The 21,285-nt window shown below is 47.7% G+C and overlaps 1 protein-coding gene across 2 annotated transcripts in view; it reads left to right on the top strand.

Moving 5' to 3' along the window:
• Window positions 1-21,285, top strand: part of LOC126992696 (bestrophin-2-like) — a 113,336-nt gene that overhangs the window by 77,093 nt on the left and 14,958 nt on the right. The window contains exons 9-10 of one of the 2 annotated variants that reach the window (XM_050851508.1): window positions 5,353-5,480; window positions 13,018-13,320. In XM_050851508.1, coding sequence (XP_050707465.1) covers window positions 5,353-5,480; window positions 13,018-13,320 — 431 coding nt within the window. The remainder of the gene's footprint in view (window positions 1-5,352; window positions 5,481-13,017; window positions 13,321-21,285) is intronic. The other variant, XM_050851509.1, reaches the window with a different exon arrangement.

Below are 21,285 nucleotides of genomic sequence, written 5' to 3'. Positions count from 1 at the left end.
AATGTTCTGTTCAAGAAAAAGAATACCCATAATTTTAGTTAGTTTTTGGTTATAAGGATTCTTTACGAAATACAATTATAACGCTACCTCATCTACTTTAGGAAACGTCCTGAATCCTGGATCGGCTATGATGATGTTAGGTGCGCCTATTATAACATTACCGCCTATAAGTTAGGAAACGTCCTGAATCCTGGATCGGCTATGGTGGTGTTAGGTGCGCCAATTATTACCAACACAAAAAACAACGGCAGCTTCTGAACTGTTCCTCGCCTTCGAAAAAAAAAATCCCCCACACTACAGTTCCAACCACCTGTTTTCTTCGTCCATTTACGCCAGAATATCACTATCAGAGAAAATTAACATGTTGGGTGTAGCCACTAACACTTAAAGGGGCGTTGGCGTCTGGCTGAGTGATAGTGTTGGAACTGATCTCACAGGAACGGCCGAAGAAGGGACAGCTTGTAAGGAAGGAAGGAAGTAAGGGAAAGAGGAAGGAGGAAGGAGGGAACGATTGTAGGGAACGGCGTCTAGGAATGGCCGAAGAAGAGGGCTTGTAAGGAAGGAAGGAAGAAGGGAAGGGAAGATTGTAGAGAACGGCGTCTAGGAATGGCCGAAGAAGGAAGGCTTGTAAGGAAGGAAGGAAGGAAGGAAGGGAAGATTGTAGGGAACGGCGTCTAGGAATGGCCGAAGAAGGAAGGCTTGTAAGGAAGGAAGGAAGGAAGGAAAGATTAAAGGGAACGGTGTCTGGGAATGGCCGAAGAAGGAAGGCTTGTAAAAAAGGAAGGAAGGAAGGAAGGAAAGATTGTAGGGAACGGCGTCTAGGAATGGCCGAAGGAAAACATGAGGAAGGAAGGAAGGAAGGAAGGAAAGATTGTAGGGAACGGCGTCTAGGAATGGCCGAAGAAGGAAGGCTTGTAAGGAAGGAAGGAAGGAAGGAAGGGAAGATTGTAGAGAACGGTGTCTGGGAATGGCCGAAGAAGGAAGGCTTGTAAGGAAGGAAGGAAGGAAGGAAGGAAAGATTGTAGGGAACGGCGTCTAGGAATGGCCGAAGAAGGAAGGCTTGTAAGGAAGGAAGGAAGGAAGGAAGGAAAGATTGTAGGGAACGGCGTCTAGGAATGGCCGAAGAAGGAAGGCTTGTAAAGAAGGAAGGAAGGAAGGAAGGATGGGAAGATTGTAGGGAACGGCGTCTAGGAATGGCCGAAGAAGGAAGGCTTGTAAGGAAGGAAGGAAGGAAGGAAGGAAGGAAGGGAAGATTGTAGGGAACGGCGTCTGGGAATGGCCGAAGAAGGAAGGAAGGAAGGAAGGAAGGAAGGGAAGATTGTAGGGAACGGCGTCTAGGAATGGCCGAAGAAGGAAGGCTTGTAAAGAAGGAAGGAAGGAAGGAAGGACAGCTTGAACGGCGTCTGGGAGTGGCCGGAGAAGGGACAGGTTGTGATAAGGAAGTTAAATAAATGACCTATAGAGAGAGAGAGACAGTTACATTAGGTTCAAGAATAGCATAGGAGACATTCACTGCTTCCTCCCTTCTCCCTTTTCTTCCTCTATCTCCCTTTTCTTCCTCTTTCACTGTTTCCTCCCTTCTCCCTTTTTCTTCCTCTATCTCCATTTTCTTCCTCCCTTCTCCCTTTTCTTCCTCTATCTCCATTTTCTTCCTCTTTCACTGTTTCCTCCCTTCTCCCTTTTTTCTTTTTCTATCTCCATTTTCTTCCTCTTTCACTGTTTCCTCCCTTCTCCCTTTTTTCTTTTTCTATCTCCATTTTCTTCCTCTTTCACTGTTTCCTCCCTTCTCCCTTTTTTCTTTTTCTATCTCCATTTTCTTCCTCCCTTCTCCATTTTTCTTCCTCTATCTCCATTTTCTTCCTCTTTCACTGTTTCCTCCCTTCTTCCTTTTTCTTCCTCTATCTCCATTTTCTTCCTCCCTTCTTCATTTTTCTTTCTTTATCTCCCTTTTCTTCCTCTTTCACTGTTTCCTCCCTTCTTCCTTTTTCTTTCTTTATCTCCATTTTCTTCCTTTTTTTCACTGTTTCCTCCCTTCTCCCTTTTCTTTCTCTCTCTTTTCTTCCTCCGCTTTTCCTTTATCTCCCTCTCTCTCCCTTTTTTTCTTCATTTCACTGCCTTCTCCATTCCTCATCTTTCTTTATCTCCCTTCTCTTCCTCCCTTCTTCGTCTTCTCTCTCCCTTTTCTTCCTCATCTTCGTCGTGTCCTTGTATAGATTACGTAAGCATAGGAAAGACTCGGCCGTGGCTGCGTAGAAGATTATACCGTTAGGGGAGGCTGGGAAAGGAGGAATAATATAAGTTCCAAGGTGAATTGATTCGGCCAATAGGAGACCGCCACGCCGCTCACCCCACGCGCTACACGGCTCACACCACAACACTGCCGCTACCCCGCTCATAATAAAGATTACCCAAGGAGAGATAGATTTACATAGATATTCAGACCACACAGACCCTATGGTCCAGACTAGGTGATGTGTTCTTAATTAAACCTAAGTGAAATTATATTAATCAGAAGGCTCCAAAACGTTGCAAGGAAGGGATCATTTTTGTTGCCCGACGTTACACACCTTCTAATTTAGCAATGTCCTTTGCATGGTGGGGAGACCAAAACTGTACCGCATATTCCAAGTGGGGTCTGACTAAACTGTACCGCATATTCCAAGTGGGGTCTGACTAAACTGTACCGCATATTCCAAGTGGGGTCTGACTAAACTATTGTACAGTGAAAGTATTATACAAGGAACACTTCAACCTGTCAAGCTCCCTGCAAAGACCCTGCAAGCGGTTGTTTAGACTGAAGACCTTGCTGTGAAGGAGGAGGGAGAAGGGGAAAGGAAAAGGAGGGAGAGAAGGGAGATGGAGGAGCGAGAGAAAGGAAAAGAAGGAGAGAAAGAGGGGTAGAAGTTGGAGATAGGAAGAATGAAGAGGAGGAAGAAGGGAGGAAGCAGGGAAAGGAAAGGGAGGAAGGATAGGAAGGAAAGGATGTGATGAGACAGCTGTGTGTGTGTGTGTGTGTGTGTGTGTGTGTGTGTGTGTGTGTGTGTGTGTGTGCTTCTGGGACACATACAAACATACTTTTTTCAGAGCGATAAAAAAAAGGTAGAAAACAACCAAAACACACACCTAAAAAGAGGAAACAAACGCACAAACAAACACGATAAGACAACTTTTTCAAACACAATCAGACGAAAAGGAAAAAGAACACGAAGAGAACATGAAGAGAACATGAAGAGAACATTTTTTTCCGGTAATTTACTGTTCACTGTTTTGGCTGTTATTTTTGTTGTTGTTTTTGAAGAATTACTTTTTTGACGTAGAATAGATTAATAATGTTTTTTTTTACTACTTTTATATATTTTTTTGCAGAGTGGTTGTTTACTATTGTTGTTGTTATTGTTGTTGTTGTTGCTATTGTTATTGTTGTTGTTGTTGATGTTTTAAGCTGTATTAATATTGTTTTTCTTTTTTCGTCTGTTTGTCTCCCTGCCTTTCTCCCGGCTTTTCCTCCTTCCTTCCTTCCTTCCTTCCTTCCTTCCCTCTCCCTACCTTCCCTTCCTCTGTCTCCTTCTTCCTCCTTCCTTCCTTCCTTCCTTCCTTCCTTTCCTCTCCCTACCTTCCCTTCCTCTGTCTCCTTCCTCCTCCTTCCTTCCTTCCTTCCTTCCTTCCTTCCTTCCTTCTTCCTTCCTTCCTTCCTTCCTTCCCTCTCCCTACCTTCCCTTCCTCTGTCTCCTTCCTCCTCCTTCCTTCCTTCCTTCCTTCCTTCCTTCCTTCCTTCCCTCTTCCTTCCTTCCTTCCTTCCTTCCTTCCCTCTCCCTACCTTCCCTTCCTCGGTCTCCTTCCTCCTCCTTCCTTCCTTCCTTCCTTCCTCCCCTACCTTCCTTCCTCTGTCTCCTTCCTTCCTTCCTTCCTTCCTTCCTTCCTTCCTTCCTTCCTTCCTTCCTTCCTTCCTTCCCTACCTTCCCTTCCTCGGTCTCCTTCGTCCTCCTTCCTTCCTTCCTTCCTTCCTTCCTTCCCTCTCCCTACCTTCCCTTCCTCTGTCTCTTTCCTCCTCCTTCCTTCCTTCCTTCCTTCCTTCCTTCCTTCCCTCTCCCTACCTTCCCTTCCTCGGTCTCCGTCCTCCGCCTTCCTTCGTTCGTTCCTTCCTTCCTTCCCTCATTCGTTCCTTCCTTCCTTCCTTCCTTCCTACCTTCCTTCCTTCTTCCTTCCTCTCCCTACCTTCCTTCCTCTGTCTCCTTCCTCCTCCTTCCTTCCTTCCTTTCCTTCCTTCCTTCCTTCCTTCCTCTGTCTCCTTCTTCCCTTCCTTATTTCCTTCCTTCCTTCCTTCCTTCCTTCCTTTCTTCCTTCCTTCCCTTTCTTCCTTCCTTCCCCTTCCCCTACCTTCCCCTCTCCTTCCTCCTCCTTCCTTCCTTCCTTCCCTCTTCCTTCCTTCCTTCCTTTCTTCCTTCCCTCTCCCTACCTTCCCTTCCTCGGTCTCCTTCCTCCTCCTTCCTTCCTTCCTTCCTTCCTTCCTTCCTTCCTTCCCTCTCCCTACCTTCCCTTCCTCTGTCTGCTTCCTCCTTCCTTCCTTCCTTCCTTCCTTCCTTCCTTCCTTCCCTCTCCCTACCTTCCCTTCCTCTGTCTCCTTCCTCCTCCTTCCTTCTTTCTCTTCCTTCCTTCCTCTCCTTCCCTCTCCCTACCTTCCCTTCCTGTCTCCTTCCTCCTCCTTCTCTCTCTCTCTCCCTCTCCCTCTCTCTCTCTCTCTCTCTCTCTCTCTCTCTCTCTCTCTCTCTCTCTCTCTCTCTCTCTCTCCTTGCTCATTCTAAATCCCTTTCCTCCCTCCTCCTCCTCTTCCTGCCTCCTCCTCCTCTTCCTGCCTCCTCCTCCTCTTCCTCCCTCCTCCTCCTCTTCCTCCCCTCCTCCTCCTCTTTCCTCCTTCTCTTCCTATCCCCTCTCTCCTCTCCCTGCTTCCTCTCTTCTTCCTCCCTTCTTCCTCTTCCTCCACCTCCTCCTTTTCCCTCCTCCTCTCATTCTCTTCCTGTTCCCACCCTCCCTGCTTCCTCTCTTCTTCCTCTGCTTCCTCCTTTCTTCCTCTTCCTCCACCTCCTCCTTTTCCCTCCTCCTCTTTCCTACTTCTCTCCTCCTTCTCTTCCTGTTCCCACCCTCTCTCCTCTCCCTCTCTCCTCCTTTCATTCTCCCTCCGTCTTTCCTCACTACTTCCCCTCCTCCTCCTTTTCCTTCCTTCTCTCCCCCCTCCTCCCTCTCTCCTCCTTCTCTCCCTCCTCCTCCTCCTCCTTCTCTCCCTCTCCTTCTCCCCTCCATTCTCTCCCTCCTCCTTCCTTCCTCTCCCCCCTCCTCCTTCTCTCCCTGCCGCAGCGTGCCTGAGGAGAAGCAAAACCTTATCCTCCCTGACATTCTGGAGGAGGGGGAGGAGGACGTGGGCCCCTACACCCCCCTCGCCTCCCTCCAGCCGTCAGTCAGATCCTCCACCGTGAATCTGGGAGGTACGTCAGCGCCCTCGTCACCCCCTTCGTCAGCACCCCCGTCAGCGTCTTGGTGTGCGTCCCGACTAACCCCGACTAACCCCGACCTGTCCCGATCCCGTCCCGACCATCGTTGTAAGGTTATCACACTCAGGGCATTGTTTTTTTCTGTTTCTCCTCTCTCTCTCTCTCTCTCTCTCTCTCTCTCTCTCTCTCTCTCTCTCTCTCTCTCTCTCTCTCTCTCTGCTGCTGCCTTCATTTTTCTCCCTCCACCCTTCGCCTCCTCCTCTTCCTCCTCCTCTTCTTCGTGTCCTCTCCCTTTCCTCCTTTTCTTTCTCTCCTTTCTCTCCCTTCTTCCTCCTTCTTTCCCTTCCTCCCCCTACGTTTTCTCTCCTTGCGTTCCCTCCCTCCTCCTTCTCTTCCTCTTCTTCGCGTTCTTTCTCTTTCCTCCTTTTCTTCCTCTCCTTTCTCTTCCTTCTTCCTCCACGCTACGTTATTTTCCCCTTGCATTCCCTCCCTCCTCCTTCTCTTCCTTCTCTTCGTGTTCCCCTCTTCCTGCCCCCACCCCACCCCCTCCCCCCAAGCACAGACTTACATACTAGGGTGCGCGCCAAGGCCCACAAGTGTCGCCTCTGGAGCTGGGTCGGCGGCCGTGAGTGTGTGTGTGCCCAGGTCATCCCAAACCGACGACTTAACACGCCTCGCTCCCGCCCGGTGTCCTGACCCCGACCATTCATAATTAAGGAAAACTGAGCCCACCATCGTTTCCTGAGAGTATTCTGCACCACACCAGCATCAATGTGAAACTGTAATGCAAAAAACAAGTATACGAGGGATAGGTGAAGTAGCGCATCAACATTTTCTTGCACTTATTTCCCTTCAACTCTAAGTACTCAAGTGTTTTTCATCGCATTATTCCGGAGTCTGAATCTACAAGCTTTTCTGATTCCGTTGGTGTGGCTGAGTCGACAGAGTGACGGCCCCGCGTTCAGGAGGACGCGAGTTCAATCCCCGCCCGGTGCCACCAAGCTGGGATTTTTCAGCCGCCGCCGAGTGGCTTAAAACTACCCACATGCTGTCCAGAAGACCACCTGTCAACCCGGACTCTAGATTCTAGGATTAAAGATGAGCTCCGGGAGGGCAGCATGAGCCAATGCAAGATGGCGCCACTATAAACACTCGCCTGCGCCAGAACGGACTGGGCCGACCATCAGGCCCCACCGGGAAGAAGCCTTGGGCCGACCATCAGGCCCCACCGGGAAGAAGCCTTGGACCGACCATCAGGCCCCACCGGGAAGAAGCCTTGGACCGACCATCAGGCCCCACCGGGAAGAAGCCTTGGGCCGACCATCAGGCCCCACCGGGAAGAAGCCTTGGGCCGACCATCAGGCCCCACCGGGAAGAAGCCTTGGGCCGACCATCAGGCCCCACCGGGAAGAAGCCTTGGGCCGACCATCAGGCCCCACCGGGAAGAAGCCTTGGACCGACCATCAGGCCCCACCGGGAAGAAGCCTTGGGCCGACCATCAGGCCCCACCGGGAAGAAGCCTTGGGCCAACCATCAGGCCCCACCGGGAAGAAGCCTACCGGCGCAAAATCGAGGGTTAAAACTGCCTCGAAAGCTGTGCCGTGATGGAGGAGTGTCGCCCCCGCTGGTGTCACGTGGTGGGTCTGGGTAAACAAATGCCGAGGCGGTTGAACCCCGTCACGGCACAGCTTAGGTTTCGAGGCAGTGTTGACCCTCTCTTTATTTTTGCATCGGGACGTAACTCACACCAACAGAATGAGAGAAGCGTGTAGGTTCAGGATCCGTGCTTAAAAAAGTGATGCGATGAAAAATAGCGGAGTACTAAGGAGTTGAAGGGAAATATAATAATAATAATAATAATAATAATAATAATAATAATAATAATAATAATAATAATAATAATAATAATAATAATAATAATAATAATAATAATAGTTTTAATTCGCCCAGCGGCATATATATAAAAAAACAAGACAAGAAATCGAATGAGATCGAACGAGATACATATACGCGTAAATAATTGCCAGCTTATATATGCGTGCACACGGTCGGCACCAAGGGCCAGTTCGACAGTCCAGCACAGTCATTGTAAGCGCCTAAACCAAACTATATTTTCCACAATGATCCGTTATTTCTACTCGGCACCAGATAGTAGAGAGATTTCCTGTATGGACTCCTAAATTTTCTTACTTTTTATATCAACGCCAAACACCATACAAGGAATTTTCGTCGTGTGTTCTTTGGTTGGGGAGCTTACAAACTTGCTGCATTGGACTGTAAGATTGGCCCTTTAGTGGTGTTCATTGCGGACACTTATGCACAACCCACACGTACAGAACGCCCAGTCACCCCCGCCGCATAGATCACACACAGGCCGAGCTCTGTCTGACGGAGGTGATGATGGAGCTCCCAGATTGTTCCACTCTACGCCTCATATACTGTACGCGGCGTGGCGACGCAGCACAGTTCATCACGTGCCCGGTGAAGGCCAGGGATGAGCTAGTCCATCTAGGAAGCCCCAGAAGCCGCTTGAGGATGTCGTTATGACAGACCCTAAGGCCCCGTTCACACTGTGCCGACTCTGGGCCGCGACAACCCAGCGATTTTTCCAATTGACAAGTTTCACACGCTCCAGGGGGGAAGGTTTTTTAGGGGGTCTGGGGTCATTTTTTTAAAACATTTCGCCCAAGTTTCATTATTTGACATGGGTTTCGTAGGAGCATTTCAGGGTAGTTTTATGACCCTGGTGGTAGTTTGACCCTTCCTCTGTACCGTGAGCCTAAAGAAACACACATTTGACATGGCTTTCGTAGGAGCTGTAGGCCTCTCCAGGGGTAGTTTTATGACCCTGGTGGTAGTTTGACCCTTCCTCTGTGCCATGAACCTTAAAAAACACTCATGAAAACCAGATTGATCCTCTCTTTGACCTTTAGAAACAGTTGATGTGAAAAGCGATGGTGTCTTAAAATACGACCCTTGGTGTCTTGCCGACTGTCTGGGACATTCGGCTAACTAGTTGCCAGTATGTCGTGCTAACCCTCACGACTCCAGACTCCCGTCATGACGTCGGCGCAGCATTCGGCAACAGTCTCAAGACCTCTTACAAGACATGCCCGACCCTTTCACATCAACACCCAAGACCTCGTGTACCCTAGAGTCGTGGGTAGTCGTGGCCCAGAGTAGGCACAGTGTGAACGGGGCTTAAGACGGTTCATGGAGGCGGCCCTATACCCCGACCACAGCAAGTTGCAGTAGAGAGAGAAGTGGCTCCTGAATAACTCCAACTTCACCTCCGTGCTGCAGAAGGAGAATTTCAGCAGTGTGTTGCCGATGACTGTGAGCTTGGTGGTGTGCTTCTTAAGTTGGTATTACAAGCCACTTTGCCATCTCACATCACCTATTTCTAAAGGTCAAAGAGGGGATCAGTCGGGTTCTAATGAGTGTTTCTTTAGGTTCATGGTACAGAAGAAGAGTCAGACTACAAATGCCCACAACTCCAAATGTGTGTGTTTTTAGGTTTTCAGTACAGAAGAAGAGTCAGACTACCACCAGGGTCATTAAACTACCCCTGGAAATGCCCACAACTCCTACGAAAGCCTTGTCAAATGTGTGTGTTTCTTAGGTTCACGGTACAGAAGAAGGGTCAGACTACCACCAGGGTCATAAAACTACCCCTGGAAATGCCCACAACTCCTACGAAAGCCTTGTCAAATGTGTGTGTGTTTCTTAGGTTCACGGTACAGAAGAAGAGTCAGACTACCACCAGGGTCATTAAACTACCCCTGGAAATGCCCACAACTCCTACGAAAGCCTTGTCAAATGTGTGTTTCTTAGGTTCACGGTACAGAAGGGTCAGACTACCACCAGGGTCATAAAACTACCCCTGGAAATGCCCACAACTCCTACGGAAGCCTTGTCAAATGTGTGTGTTTCTTAGGTTCACGGTACAGAAGAAGGGTCAGACTACCACCAGGGTCATTAAACTACCCCTGGAAATGCCCACAACTCCTACGAAAGCCTTGTCAAATATGTGTTTTTGGGCGGCGAAATGTCTCCTAATACGACTCTTAATGTCATCATCCTCGGTCCGTTCCCTATTGATGATATGGCCCAGGTATGTGAATCTATCCACTGAGCAACTTTAGCCTCGATTTTCGTATACTTGGTTTTACATTAGTATTACAAGTTTATGCCAGTGTGACGCAGAATTTTCTCAGGAAGACGATGGTGGTCTCAGGCTTTCTTAATAACGAATGGTGGACTCAGGAAACCGGGTGGGAGTGAGGCGTGTGAAGTCTACGGTTTTAGATGAACTGGGCACACCACCCACGGCCGCCGCTGACGCGCACTCTAACATGCACCTCTATGGCCCTGACTTATACCACCGTTGCCAGGTCATCGTACTCAGAGCACAGTATTTACCGGTTTCTGACGCCTAACTATTGCCAAGAAACATCAGAATCTAACTCTTTTAACGATATCTATAAATTAGTTTCGTTATTGGAGCCCAGAAGAAGTTTGGGAGTCGGGAAATATAAGCGTCTGAGTACGACAGTCTGGCATCGTTGACTTATACTGCCCCGAACAACGTTGTCAGATTATCGTACTCAGCCGATTATATTTCCCGACTTCCTACCCCTAAACTGTCTTCTGGGCTCCAATAACGAAACTCATTTATGGTTATCGTTAAGAGTTAAATTTTAATGTTTCTTGGCAATAGTTAGGCGTCAGAAAGCGGTAAATACTATGATCTGAGTACGACAATCTGGCAACGGTGGCCCTGAACAACGTTACCAGATTATCGTACTCAGCACATCGTATTTTTATGTTTTTCACCAATAAGCATATCAAGAAAACATCGATACTTTACTGTTTTAAGCTCACTTGGATTGGGTATTGTTATCAGTGAGGTTACGATAGTTTTGGGGCGTGAAACTGATGAATGCAATGTTCTGAGTACAACAGTGAGGGAACGCTGCCCTGACCCTGCGTGTGTGTGTGTGTGTGTGTGTGTGTGTGTGTGTGTGTGTGTGTAGGATATCTAAAACTAACTACCAAGCCCCTATGTGTGTGTGTGTGTGTGTGTGTGTGTGTGTGTGTGTGTGTGTGTAGGATATCTAAAACTAACTATCGAGCCCCTGACCCTGTGTGTGTGTGTGTGTGTGTGTGTGTGTGTGTGTGTGTGTGTGTGTGTGTATGATATCTAAAACTAACTACCAAGCCCCTGTGTGTGTGTGTGTGTGTGTGTGTGTGTGTGTGTGTGTGTGTGTGTGTGTGTGTGTGTGTGTGTGTGTGTGTGTGTGTGTGTAGGATATTTAAAACTAACTACCAAGCCCCTGTGTGTGTGTGTGTGTGTGTGTGTGTGTGTGTGTGTGTGTGTGTGTGTGTGTGTGTGTGTGTGTGTGTGTGTGTGTGTGTGTGTGTGTGTGGGATAATATTATATAATTTTATGTGTGCGTGCGTGTGTGTGTGTGTGTGTGTGTGTGTGTGTGTGTGTGTGTGTGTGTGTGTGTGTGTGTTTGCTTTTCATATTGTTTGTTGTTTTCTTTACTAACGCATTCTTTTTTTTTTTTACTAAGTTAAGGAGAGAGAGAGAGAGAGAGAGAGAGAGAGAGAATCACCACCGCCATAGTCACCGCCACCACCATCACACACACACACACACACACACACACACACACCAATAATCAGACTCAAGGGGGGGGGGGCGTCTGTCTGGTGTCTTGACCGGGTCGTCGGCAGTACCCTTGACACACTCCCCTTGACCGCGGCAACAACAACTACTACTACTACTACTACTACTACTACTACTATTACCACGAAACACATGAGATCCATTTATTTTTTTTTATTTTTTTAGTAGTCATATTTTTTAACATTTCGGCGGCCCAGCACACACATTAGACAAGGCTTTCGTGGGACTTGTGGGCATTTCCATTAGTAGTTTTACAAGCCTGGTGGTAACTCGACCCTTCCTTTGCACCGTGGTCCTATAAAAACACTCGTTAGGACGTGACTAACCTCCTTTTCGGCCTTTTTGAAATATCTGACACGAGAGTCGAAAGCGTTGAGAGTGCGGCCCTGGCGGGAGGTTGTCGAAGCCTTCATGAGAGTTGTGAGCATTATCAGGGGTAGTTTTATGAGCCTGGTGGTGGTTTGAGCCTTCTTCTGTACCCTGGACCTATACAAACACGCATTAGAACCAGAGTAATCCCCTTCTCGGCAGGGATGGAGTGAATACCAGAGTTGTGTATTCGAATCCGAATACGAATACTTCAAATTACAACGAATACGAATACAAATACACTGAAATGGTTTTAATTCGAATACAAATAGGAATACTTCTTGAAAGTATTCATGAATACACTCATGAATACTTTTCATTGAAAAATACCTTCTTGACGTAATTGGGTACAGCAGTGTTCCAAAGTTATGCAACAGTACCATGAGCTCCTGAACTCAAGGCTGGTGCCAGAACACAGTACACTTGTACACAACACTACAGCTACCTTACAACTTGTGAGGAACAGCGGCTGTTATTTATGATAAGAAACTTTGAAGGATTCGACAGATTGTTCGCAGAACACCAATACTTTTCCCTTGTATGTGATTACGAATGAGAATACTTTGATTTCTATCAATAATTATTCGAATACGAATACACCCAAATACGGTATTCGAATGTATTCGGATACGAATACCGAATACTCCATCCCTGCTTCTCTGCCTCCGGAAATATTTGACGTGAGAGGCGGAAGCCTCCGAGAACACCCACCCAGGAGCGGGAAACGGGAGTGTGGGCAGCCCGCTACCGGCCAGACGGGAAGCACGCGGCCCGGGCCTGCCATCCAGGTCACGAGCTGCCCCCCTGCCCGAGTGTGTCTGGGAACTTAGTGCAACGGGCGGGTCACTACACCACCACCACCACCACCAGTATTAGCTTCACAAGCACCGTTACCTGTACCCTTAACTGAAACACCACCGCCACTACCAACAACACCACCACCACCATCACCATCCCTAACAACACCACCACCACCATCACCATCCCTAACAACACCACCACCACCATCATCACCATCCCTAACAACAACAACACTACCACCACCACCATCACCATCCCTAACAACAACACCACCACCACCATCATCACCATCCCTAACAACAACACCACCACCACCATCATCACCATCCCTAACAACAACACCACCACCATCACCATCACCATCCCTAACACCACCACCACCACCATCACCATCCCTAACAACACCACCACTACCACTACGCTTTCCACCCCTCAACCACCACCAAAAACCCCACCACCACCACCATAACCACCATTACCCCTGCACCACCATAACCATCACCCCACCACCACCACCACCCGAACTATCCCGCCCCACCCCCACCACCATAACCACGCCCACCACTACAACCACCCCCTCACTACCGCCCCCCACAACCCCCACTACTACTACCACCACCACTAACACCCCTGCCCCTACCCCCCCCACCTCAACCCCTCACACAGGCTGGTGGAGAAAAATGGCCAAGTCCTTCTCCCTCTCCCTGGATCTGAGCGGCGGCGGAGGCGGTGGTGGCGGCGGCCGAGGAGACGGGGATGGCGGGGGGCGCAGCGCGTCTCCTCGGACCCCAGATCGAGCCCCACGGGACCGACCTCTAACCTTCCGTGTCCCTCCAGGTGCTCAGGAGGAGGAAGACAGAGGAGGAGGAGGAGGAGGAGGAGGAGGAGGAGGAGGAGGAGGAGGAGGCGCGGGTGAGTCGCCGCTGCTCACTCTTCCGCTGATCACAACTTCCTTCGGCTGCTTGCAAGGTAGTCACAGGCGCTACTCCGCTCATAACACTGCGCTACTCCGCTCATAACACTGCGCTACTCCGCTCATAACACTGCGCTACTCCGCTCATAACACTGCGCTACTCGGCTTATAGCACTGCGCTACTCGGCTCATAACACTGCGCTACTCCGCTCATAACACTGCGCTACTCCGCTCATAACACTGCGCTACTCCGCTCATAACACTGCGCTACTCCGCTCATAACACTGCGCTACTCCGCTCATAACACTGCGCTACTCCGCTCATAACACTGCGCTACTCCGCCCATAACACTGCGCTACTCCGCTCATTACACTGCGCTACTCCGCTCATAACACTGCGCTACTCCGCTCATAACACTGCGCTACTCCGCTCATAACACTGCGCTACTCCGCTCATTACACTGCGCTACTCCGCTCATAACACTGCGCTACTCCGCTCATAACACTGCGCTACTCCGCTCATAACACTGCGCTACTCCGCTCATAACACTGCGCTACTCGGCTCATAACACTGCGCTACTCGGCCCATAACACTGCGCTACTCCGCCCATAACACTGCGCTACTTCGCTCATAACACTGCGCTACTCGGCTCATAACACTGCGCTACTCCGCTCATAACACTGCGCTACTCCGCTCATAACACTGCACTACTCCGCTCATAACACTGCGCTACTCCGCCCATAACACTGCGCTACTCCGCTCATTACACTGCGCTACTCCGCTCATAACACTGCACTACTCCGCTCATAACACTGCGCTACTCCGCTCATAACACTGCGCTACTCCGCTCATAACACTGCGCTACTCGGCTCATGACACTGCGCTACTCGGCCCATAACACTGCGCTACTCCGCCCATAACACTGCGCTACTTCGTTCATAACACTGCGCTACTCGGCTCATAACACTGCGCTACTCCGCTCATAACACTGCGCTACTCGGCTCATAACACTGCGCTACTCCGCTCATAACACTGCGCTACTCCGCTCATAACACTGCGCTACACCGCTCATAACACTGCGCTACTCGGCTCATAACACTGCGCTACTCCGCTCATAACACTGCGCTACTCCGCTCATAACACTGCGCTACTCGGCTCATAATGATACTGCTACTCCACCCATAACACTGCGCTACTCGGCTCATAATGATACTGCTACTCCACCCATAACACTGCGCTACTCCGCTCATAACACTGCACTACTTCGCTCATAACACTGCGCTACTCGGCTCATAATGATACTGCTACTCCGCTCATAACACTGCGTTACTCCGCTCATAACACTGCGCTACTCCGCTCATAACACTGCGCTACTCCGCTCATAACACTGCGCTACTCCGCTCATAACACTGCGCTACTCCGCTCATAACACTGCGCTACTCGGCTCATAATGATACTGCTACTCCGCTCATAACACGCCGCTACTCCGCTCACAAAAAGCTGCTACTTCGCTCCTACCGCTGATTGCCTCACAGTTATAAAAGTCCTACTCTTAGTATCAATCCTCCTCCGCTCATAACAGTAAAAGGCGCTACTCGGCTCATAACACGCCGCTACTCCGCTCACAAAAAGCTGCTACTTCCCTCCTACCGCTGATTGCCTCTCACAGTTATAAAAGTCCTACTCTTAAGTATCAATCCTCCTCCGCTCGTAACAGTGAAAGGCGCTAATCTGCTCATAACACAGCTGCTACTCGGCTCATAACACGCCGCCACACCGCTCATAACACGCCGCTACAACGCTCATAACAGCTAGAATCGGTTCTCCCAAGTCTGAGATGTGCATTATCGGGCGCTGGCAACCTGGTGTCTCACAGCGATGTCATGGGTAATGTATGACAGGCTGCACATAGGACACAGCCGTCAGAATCAATAATATGCAGGCAACAGTAACAAATAGTCAATTATAGTCCATTTTAAGTAAAGAATAATTAGTACTGTCGCAAATAAACTGCTTTTTCAATTTATAATATCGCTGATTATAATTAATAACCCTGGCGCTGTCCTCTGCCGAGAAATGTAAACTATATATTTGTCATTGTTGCAAGTATTTCACTGATAGTGACAACTCTTTCCAGTGCGTAGGCTATTGACATCTCCATCACCAACATTTTTTTTTTTTTTTTTTTTGCGCCGGTGCCGGTATCTTCCTGGTGGGGCCTGATGGGGGGCCCAATTTTCCGGCTGTGTGAGCTTGTGTTGGGGCCCCTTCTGGCGCTGGCGAGAGTTTATATTGGTAGTGGCGCCATCTTCCAGTCTCGGCCCTCTGAACCTGTTCGTTCGCTTGATGGGCTCGGACGTTGATGGGTGGTCTTGGGGGTATCTTCAGGACAGCATGTGCTGTTTTCCCAGTGATCGTGACTGAAAATCCTGAGTGTGGTGGGGGGATTCGAACTCGCGTCGTCCATCACGCGGTGAATGTGAGCCCAGTATGCTACCACCTACGCCACCGCCTACCCAAACATGCTCATAACTGCCACAATCTGGTTCCTACAATCACACCCACCCCTCCCACACACTCCCCTTACCCTAAAGCCCCGTCCAGACGAGGGGCAGTTGCCCGCCGTGCAAACACTGTTACCATATCATACTAAGCAGCCGGATGACGTCATCAACGAAGGAAACATATCTGGCAACAAACAGTGCTACCAGATGTTGCTGTATGCCACAGTCTCTACTCCGTTCACCGGGCAGACTGGCGGGCAAACTCGTGTCCAAACGAGGGGCAGTTGCCCGCCGGGCACTGCCCTTTGATCGTATAATTATTCCTCGCTTGTTTAGCAGGGTTACCAAGTCGAACAGTTCCACAAGCAAGGGTGCTGTCTATATAGGTGGCTTCCCTTGACCACACCTGTTCTTTGCCACACGGGACAGACATGTTCTCCCGTCAAGTGTATAGTGGAAATCTGAAACTGACTGCAAGGGAGTTCCGCAAGTTAACTTCGTGTGTCTGGCAACATGCTCATTGTACCAACCATCACACCAGCAGGCATCGCCTGGATGATCTGCCCGTAGTTTTCCCGCTTCTGACGTCATCTTCGCTCCCACCATCAAAACAGTTGAAGCAGTATGATATCTGGCAACAGTGTTTGCACGGCGGGCAACTGCCCCTCGTCTGGACGGGGCTATAATATAACACAATCACCCCCAGCGCCTCCACACACACACACACTCTACTAGCCCCATACAATCCACAAATTAAGGCACGCCGAGTGACTGCAGGTTGCCAGAGCACGATAATGCACACCTCAGACTCAGACTCAGACTCCCGCAACTTTCGTAACTAGATCATAACTAATGTGCCAGATCTCCTCCGCTCATAAGTGAAAAGCGTCACTCCGCTCTTAGCAAGCCGCTACTCCGCTCATAACACTGCTTCAACTAGGCTCATAACAGCTAGTAATTGGGTTTTAAGTAGCAGTCGTCCTCCGCTAATAGCCGCTACTCCGCTCATAACACTGCTTCTACTTGGCTCATAACAGCTAGTAATTGGGTTTTAAGTAGCAGTCGTCCTCCGCTAATAGCCGCTACTCCGCTCATAACACTGCCGCTACTTGGTTCATAACTGTCTGCCACTGCCCAGTTCATAACAGTTAACAGGCTCTCAAAGTAGTAGTAGTTCGGTTGTAGCTGCGCCAAAGTCATAGTTGTTTGTTGTTATAGACAGACGCCTCTATGCTCATAACACCGCCACCCTACTCATAACGCAGCGTTCATAATTGCTTGTGTGCGAGGCTTGGGTTAGCGTTAGCGTTGAACTCTCCATCACTAACATCCTCATAACTGCTACAATCTGGTTCCTACAATCACACCCAGCCCCCCCACACTCTCCCCTTACCCTAACACAATCACCCCAGCTCTCCCACCCACACACAAACACTCCACTAGCCCTATACAATCAGCCCCAGACTCCCCCAACATTCCCCTTACCCCCCACACACTCCCACAGTCTCCTACAATCACTCCAAGCCCCCCACCATCACCCCAAGCCCCCCACATACTCCCTCAGCCTCCTACAATCACCCCTACCCCCTACAATCGCACCCTAGCCCCCCACCATTTTCTTACAGCCGTATTATCAGTCTCCCCTACCACTTTCCCCTCCCATATAATTGTAATATGATATGGGTCCTAACTGGTAATACTTGGGTCCTAACTGGTGATATTTGGGTCCTAACTGGCAATATTTGGGTTCTAACTGGTACTATTTGGGTTCTAACTGGTAATACTTGGGTTCTAACTGGTTCTATTTGGGTTCTAACTGGCAATATTTGGGTTCTAACTGGTTCTATTTGGGTTCTAACTGGCAATATTTGGGTTCTAACTGGTACTATTTGGGTTCTAACTGGCAATATTTGGGTTCTAACTGGTACTATTTGGGTCCTAACTGGTATAATTGGGTCCTAACTGGTAATAATTGGGTCCTAACTGGTATAATTGGGTCCTAACTGGTATAATTGGGTTCTAACTGGTATAATTGGGTCCTAACTGGTATAATTGGGTCCTAACTGGCAATACTTGGGTTCTAACTGGTATAATTGGGTCCTAACTGGTATAATTGGGTCCTAACTGGTACAATTGGGTTCTAACTGGTATAATTGGGTCCTAACTGGTATAATTGGGTTCTAACTGGTAATAATTGGGTCCTAACTGGTATAATTGGGTTCTAACTGGTAATAATTGGGTCCTAACTGGTATAATTGGGTCCTAACTGGTATAATTGGGTCCTAACTGGTATAAATGGGTTCTAACTGGTAATAATTGGGTCCTAACTGGTAATAATTGGGTCCTAACTGGTATAATTGGGTCCTAACTGGTAATAATTGGGTCCTAACTGGTATAATTGGGTTCTAACTGGTATAATTGGGTCCTAACTGGTAATAATTGGGTCCTAACTGGTATAATTGGGTCCTAATTGGTATAATTGGGTCCTAACTGGTAATACTTGGGTCCTAACTGGTATAATTGGGTCCTAACTGGTATAATTGGGTCCTAACTGGTATAATTGGGTCCTAATTGGTATAATTGGGTCCTAACTGGTATAATTGGGTTCTAACTGGTAATATTTGAGTCCTAACTGGTATAACTGGGTCCTAATTGGTAATAATTGGGTTCTAACTGGTATAATTGGGTCCTAACTGGTAATAATTGGGTCCTAAGTGGTATAATTGGGTTCTAACTGGTAATAATTGGGTCCTAAGTGGTATAATTGGGTTCTAACTGGTAATAATTGGGTCCTAACTGGTATAATTGGGTCCTAACTGGTAATAATTGGGTCCTAACTGGTATAATTGGGTTCCAAGTGGTATAATTGGGTCCTAACTGGTAATAATTGGGTCCTAACTGGTAATAATTGGGTCCTAACTGGTAATAATTGGGTTCCAAGTGGTATAATTGGGTCCTAACTGGTATAATTGGGTCCTAACTGGTATAATTGGGTCCTAACTGGTAATAATTGGGTCCTAACTGGTATAATTGGGTCCTAACTGGTAATAATTGGGTCCTAACTGGTATAATTGGGTCCTAACTGGTAATAATTGGGTCCTAACTGGTAATAATTGGGTCCTAACTGGTATAATTGGGTCCTAACTGGTATAATTGGGTCCTAACTGGTAATAATTGGGTCCTAACTGGTAATAATTGGGTCCTAACTGGTATAATTGGGTCCTAACTGGTATAATTGGGTCCTAACTGGTAATAATTGGGTTCCAAGTGGTATAATTGGGTCGTAACTGGTAATAATTGGGTCCTAACTGGTATAATTGGGTCCTAACTGGTATAATTGGGTCCTAACTGGTAAAATTGGGTCCTAACTGGTAATAATTGGGTCGTAACTGGTAATAATTGGGTCCTAACTGGTATAATTGGGTCCTAACTGGTATAATTGGGTCCTAACTGGTATAATTGGGTCCTAACTGGTAATAATTGGGTCCTAACTGGTATAATTGGGTCCTAACTGGTATAATTGGGTCCTAACTGGTAATAATTCGGTCCTAACTGGTATAATTGGGTCCTAACTGGTATAATTGGGTCCTAACTGGTATAATTGGGTCCTAACTGGTAATAACTGGGTCGTAACTGGTATAATTGGGTCCTAACTGTTAATAATTGGGTCGTAACTGGTATAATTGGGTCCTAACTGGTAATAATTGGGTCCTAACTGGTATAATTGGGTCCTAACTGGTATAATTGGGTTCTAACTGGTATAATTGGGTTCTAACTGGTATAATTGGGTCCTAACTGGTAATAATTGGGTTCTAACTGGTAATAATTGGGTCCTAACTGGTATAATTGGGTCCTAACTGGTAATAATTGGGTCCTAACTGGTAATTGGGTCCTAACTGGTATTATTGGGTCCTAACTGGTAATTGGGTCCTAACTGGTAATACTTGGGTTCTAACTGGTATTATTGGGTCCTAACTGGTAATTGGGTCCTAACTGGTAATAATTGGGTCCTAACTGGTAATTGGGTCCTAACTGGTAATACTTGGGTTCTAACTGGTATTATTGGGTCCTAACTGGTAATTGGGTCCTAACTGGTAATACTTGGGTTCTAACTGGTAATTGGGTCCTAACTGGTAATTGGGTCCTAACTGGTATAATTGGGTCCTAACTGGTAATTGGGTCCTAACTGGTATAATTGGGTCCTAACTGGTAATTGGGTCCTAACTGGTAATACTTGGGTTCTAACTGGTATTATTGGGTCCTAACTGGTAATTGGGTCCTAACTGGTATAATTGGGTCCTAACTGGTAATTGGGTCCTAACTGGTAATACTTGGGTTCTAACTGGTATTATTGGGTCCTAACTGGTATAATTGGGTTCTAACTGGTAATTTGGTTCTAACTGGTATAATTGGGTCCTAACTGGTAATAATTGGGTCCTAACTGGTATAATTGGGTCCTAACTGGTAATAATTGGGTCCTAACTGGTATAATTGGGTCCTAACTGGTATAATTGGGTTCTAACTGGCAATATTTGGGTTCTAACTGGTACTATTTGGGTTCTAACTGGTATAATTGGGTCCTAACTGGTAATACTTGGGTTCTAACTGGTATTATTGGGTCCTAACTGGTAATACTTGGGTTCTAACTGGTATTATTGGGTCCTAACTGGTAATTGGGTCCTAACTGGTAATACTTGGGTTCTAACTGGTATTATTAGGTCCTAACTGGTAATTGGGTCCTAATTGGTAATACTTGGGTTCTAACTGGTATTATTGGGTCCTAACTGGTAATTGGGTTCTAACTGGTATAATTGGGTCCTAACTGGTAATAATTGGGTCCTAACTGGTATAATTGGGTCCTAACTGGTATAATTGGGTCCTAACTGGTATAATTGGGTTCTAACTGGTATAATTGGGTCCTAACTGGTATAATTGGGTCCTAACTGGTATAATTGGGTCCTAACTGGTAATATTATGCTCCTAACCGTTGATATTATGTCGCTAACTGCCAAAATCATGCCTCTGACTGCTTATATTATGAACCAAACTGCTAATACTATGCCCCTAACTGCTTATGTTATGCCCCTGACTGTTATATTATGCTCCTAACTGCACATCTTGTATATAACGGACTATATTTTAAGCTCAATGTCTTTTTTTTTAATATATATTTCTCTGCTTTTACTTCTGCTGCTTGGCTCATAACATTCGGCTCACAACTGATACCAATTTGACCATAACAGATGGTACTAATTTCCTAACAGCTGAGGTTGATAAAGCCGGCGTCACACTGGACCAAATCTGGCGAGCACGAGCTTTTGCTGGCGGGATGGCTCGCTCGTGAGCTTTTGCTCCTGCGTGTAGCTCGCCGCTTGGACGGGGAGCAGGTCGGCGAGCCGCGAGCAGGCAGTCAAATGAGCTCTTTGGTGCACCGATATGTGAATAATATATATTGCCTACTATGTATTTCAAGGCCCGCGACATAGAGTTTTATTGCAATATCGTCTAAACTAGGTT

Source organism: Eriocheir sinensis, unplaced genomic scaffold, assembly GCF_024679095.1.
Source record: "Eriocheir sinensis breed Jianghai 21 unplaced genomic scaffold, ASM2467909v1 Scaffold5, whole genome shotgun sequence".
In the NCBI taxonomy this organism is placed as follows: Eukaryota; Metazoa; Arthropoda; class Malacostraca; order Decapoda; family Varunidae; genus Eriocheir; species Eriocheir sinensis.
Note: the sequence above shows the minus strand (reverse complement) of the source record. Positions and strands in the feature narration are given on the sequence as shown.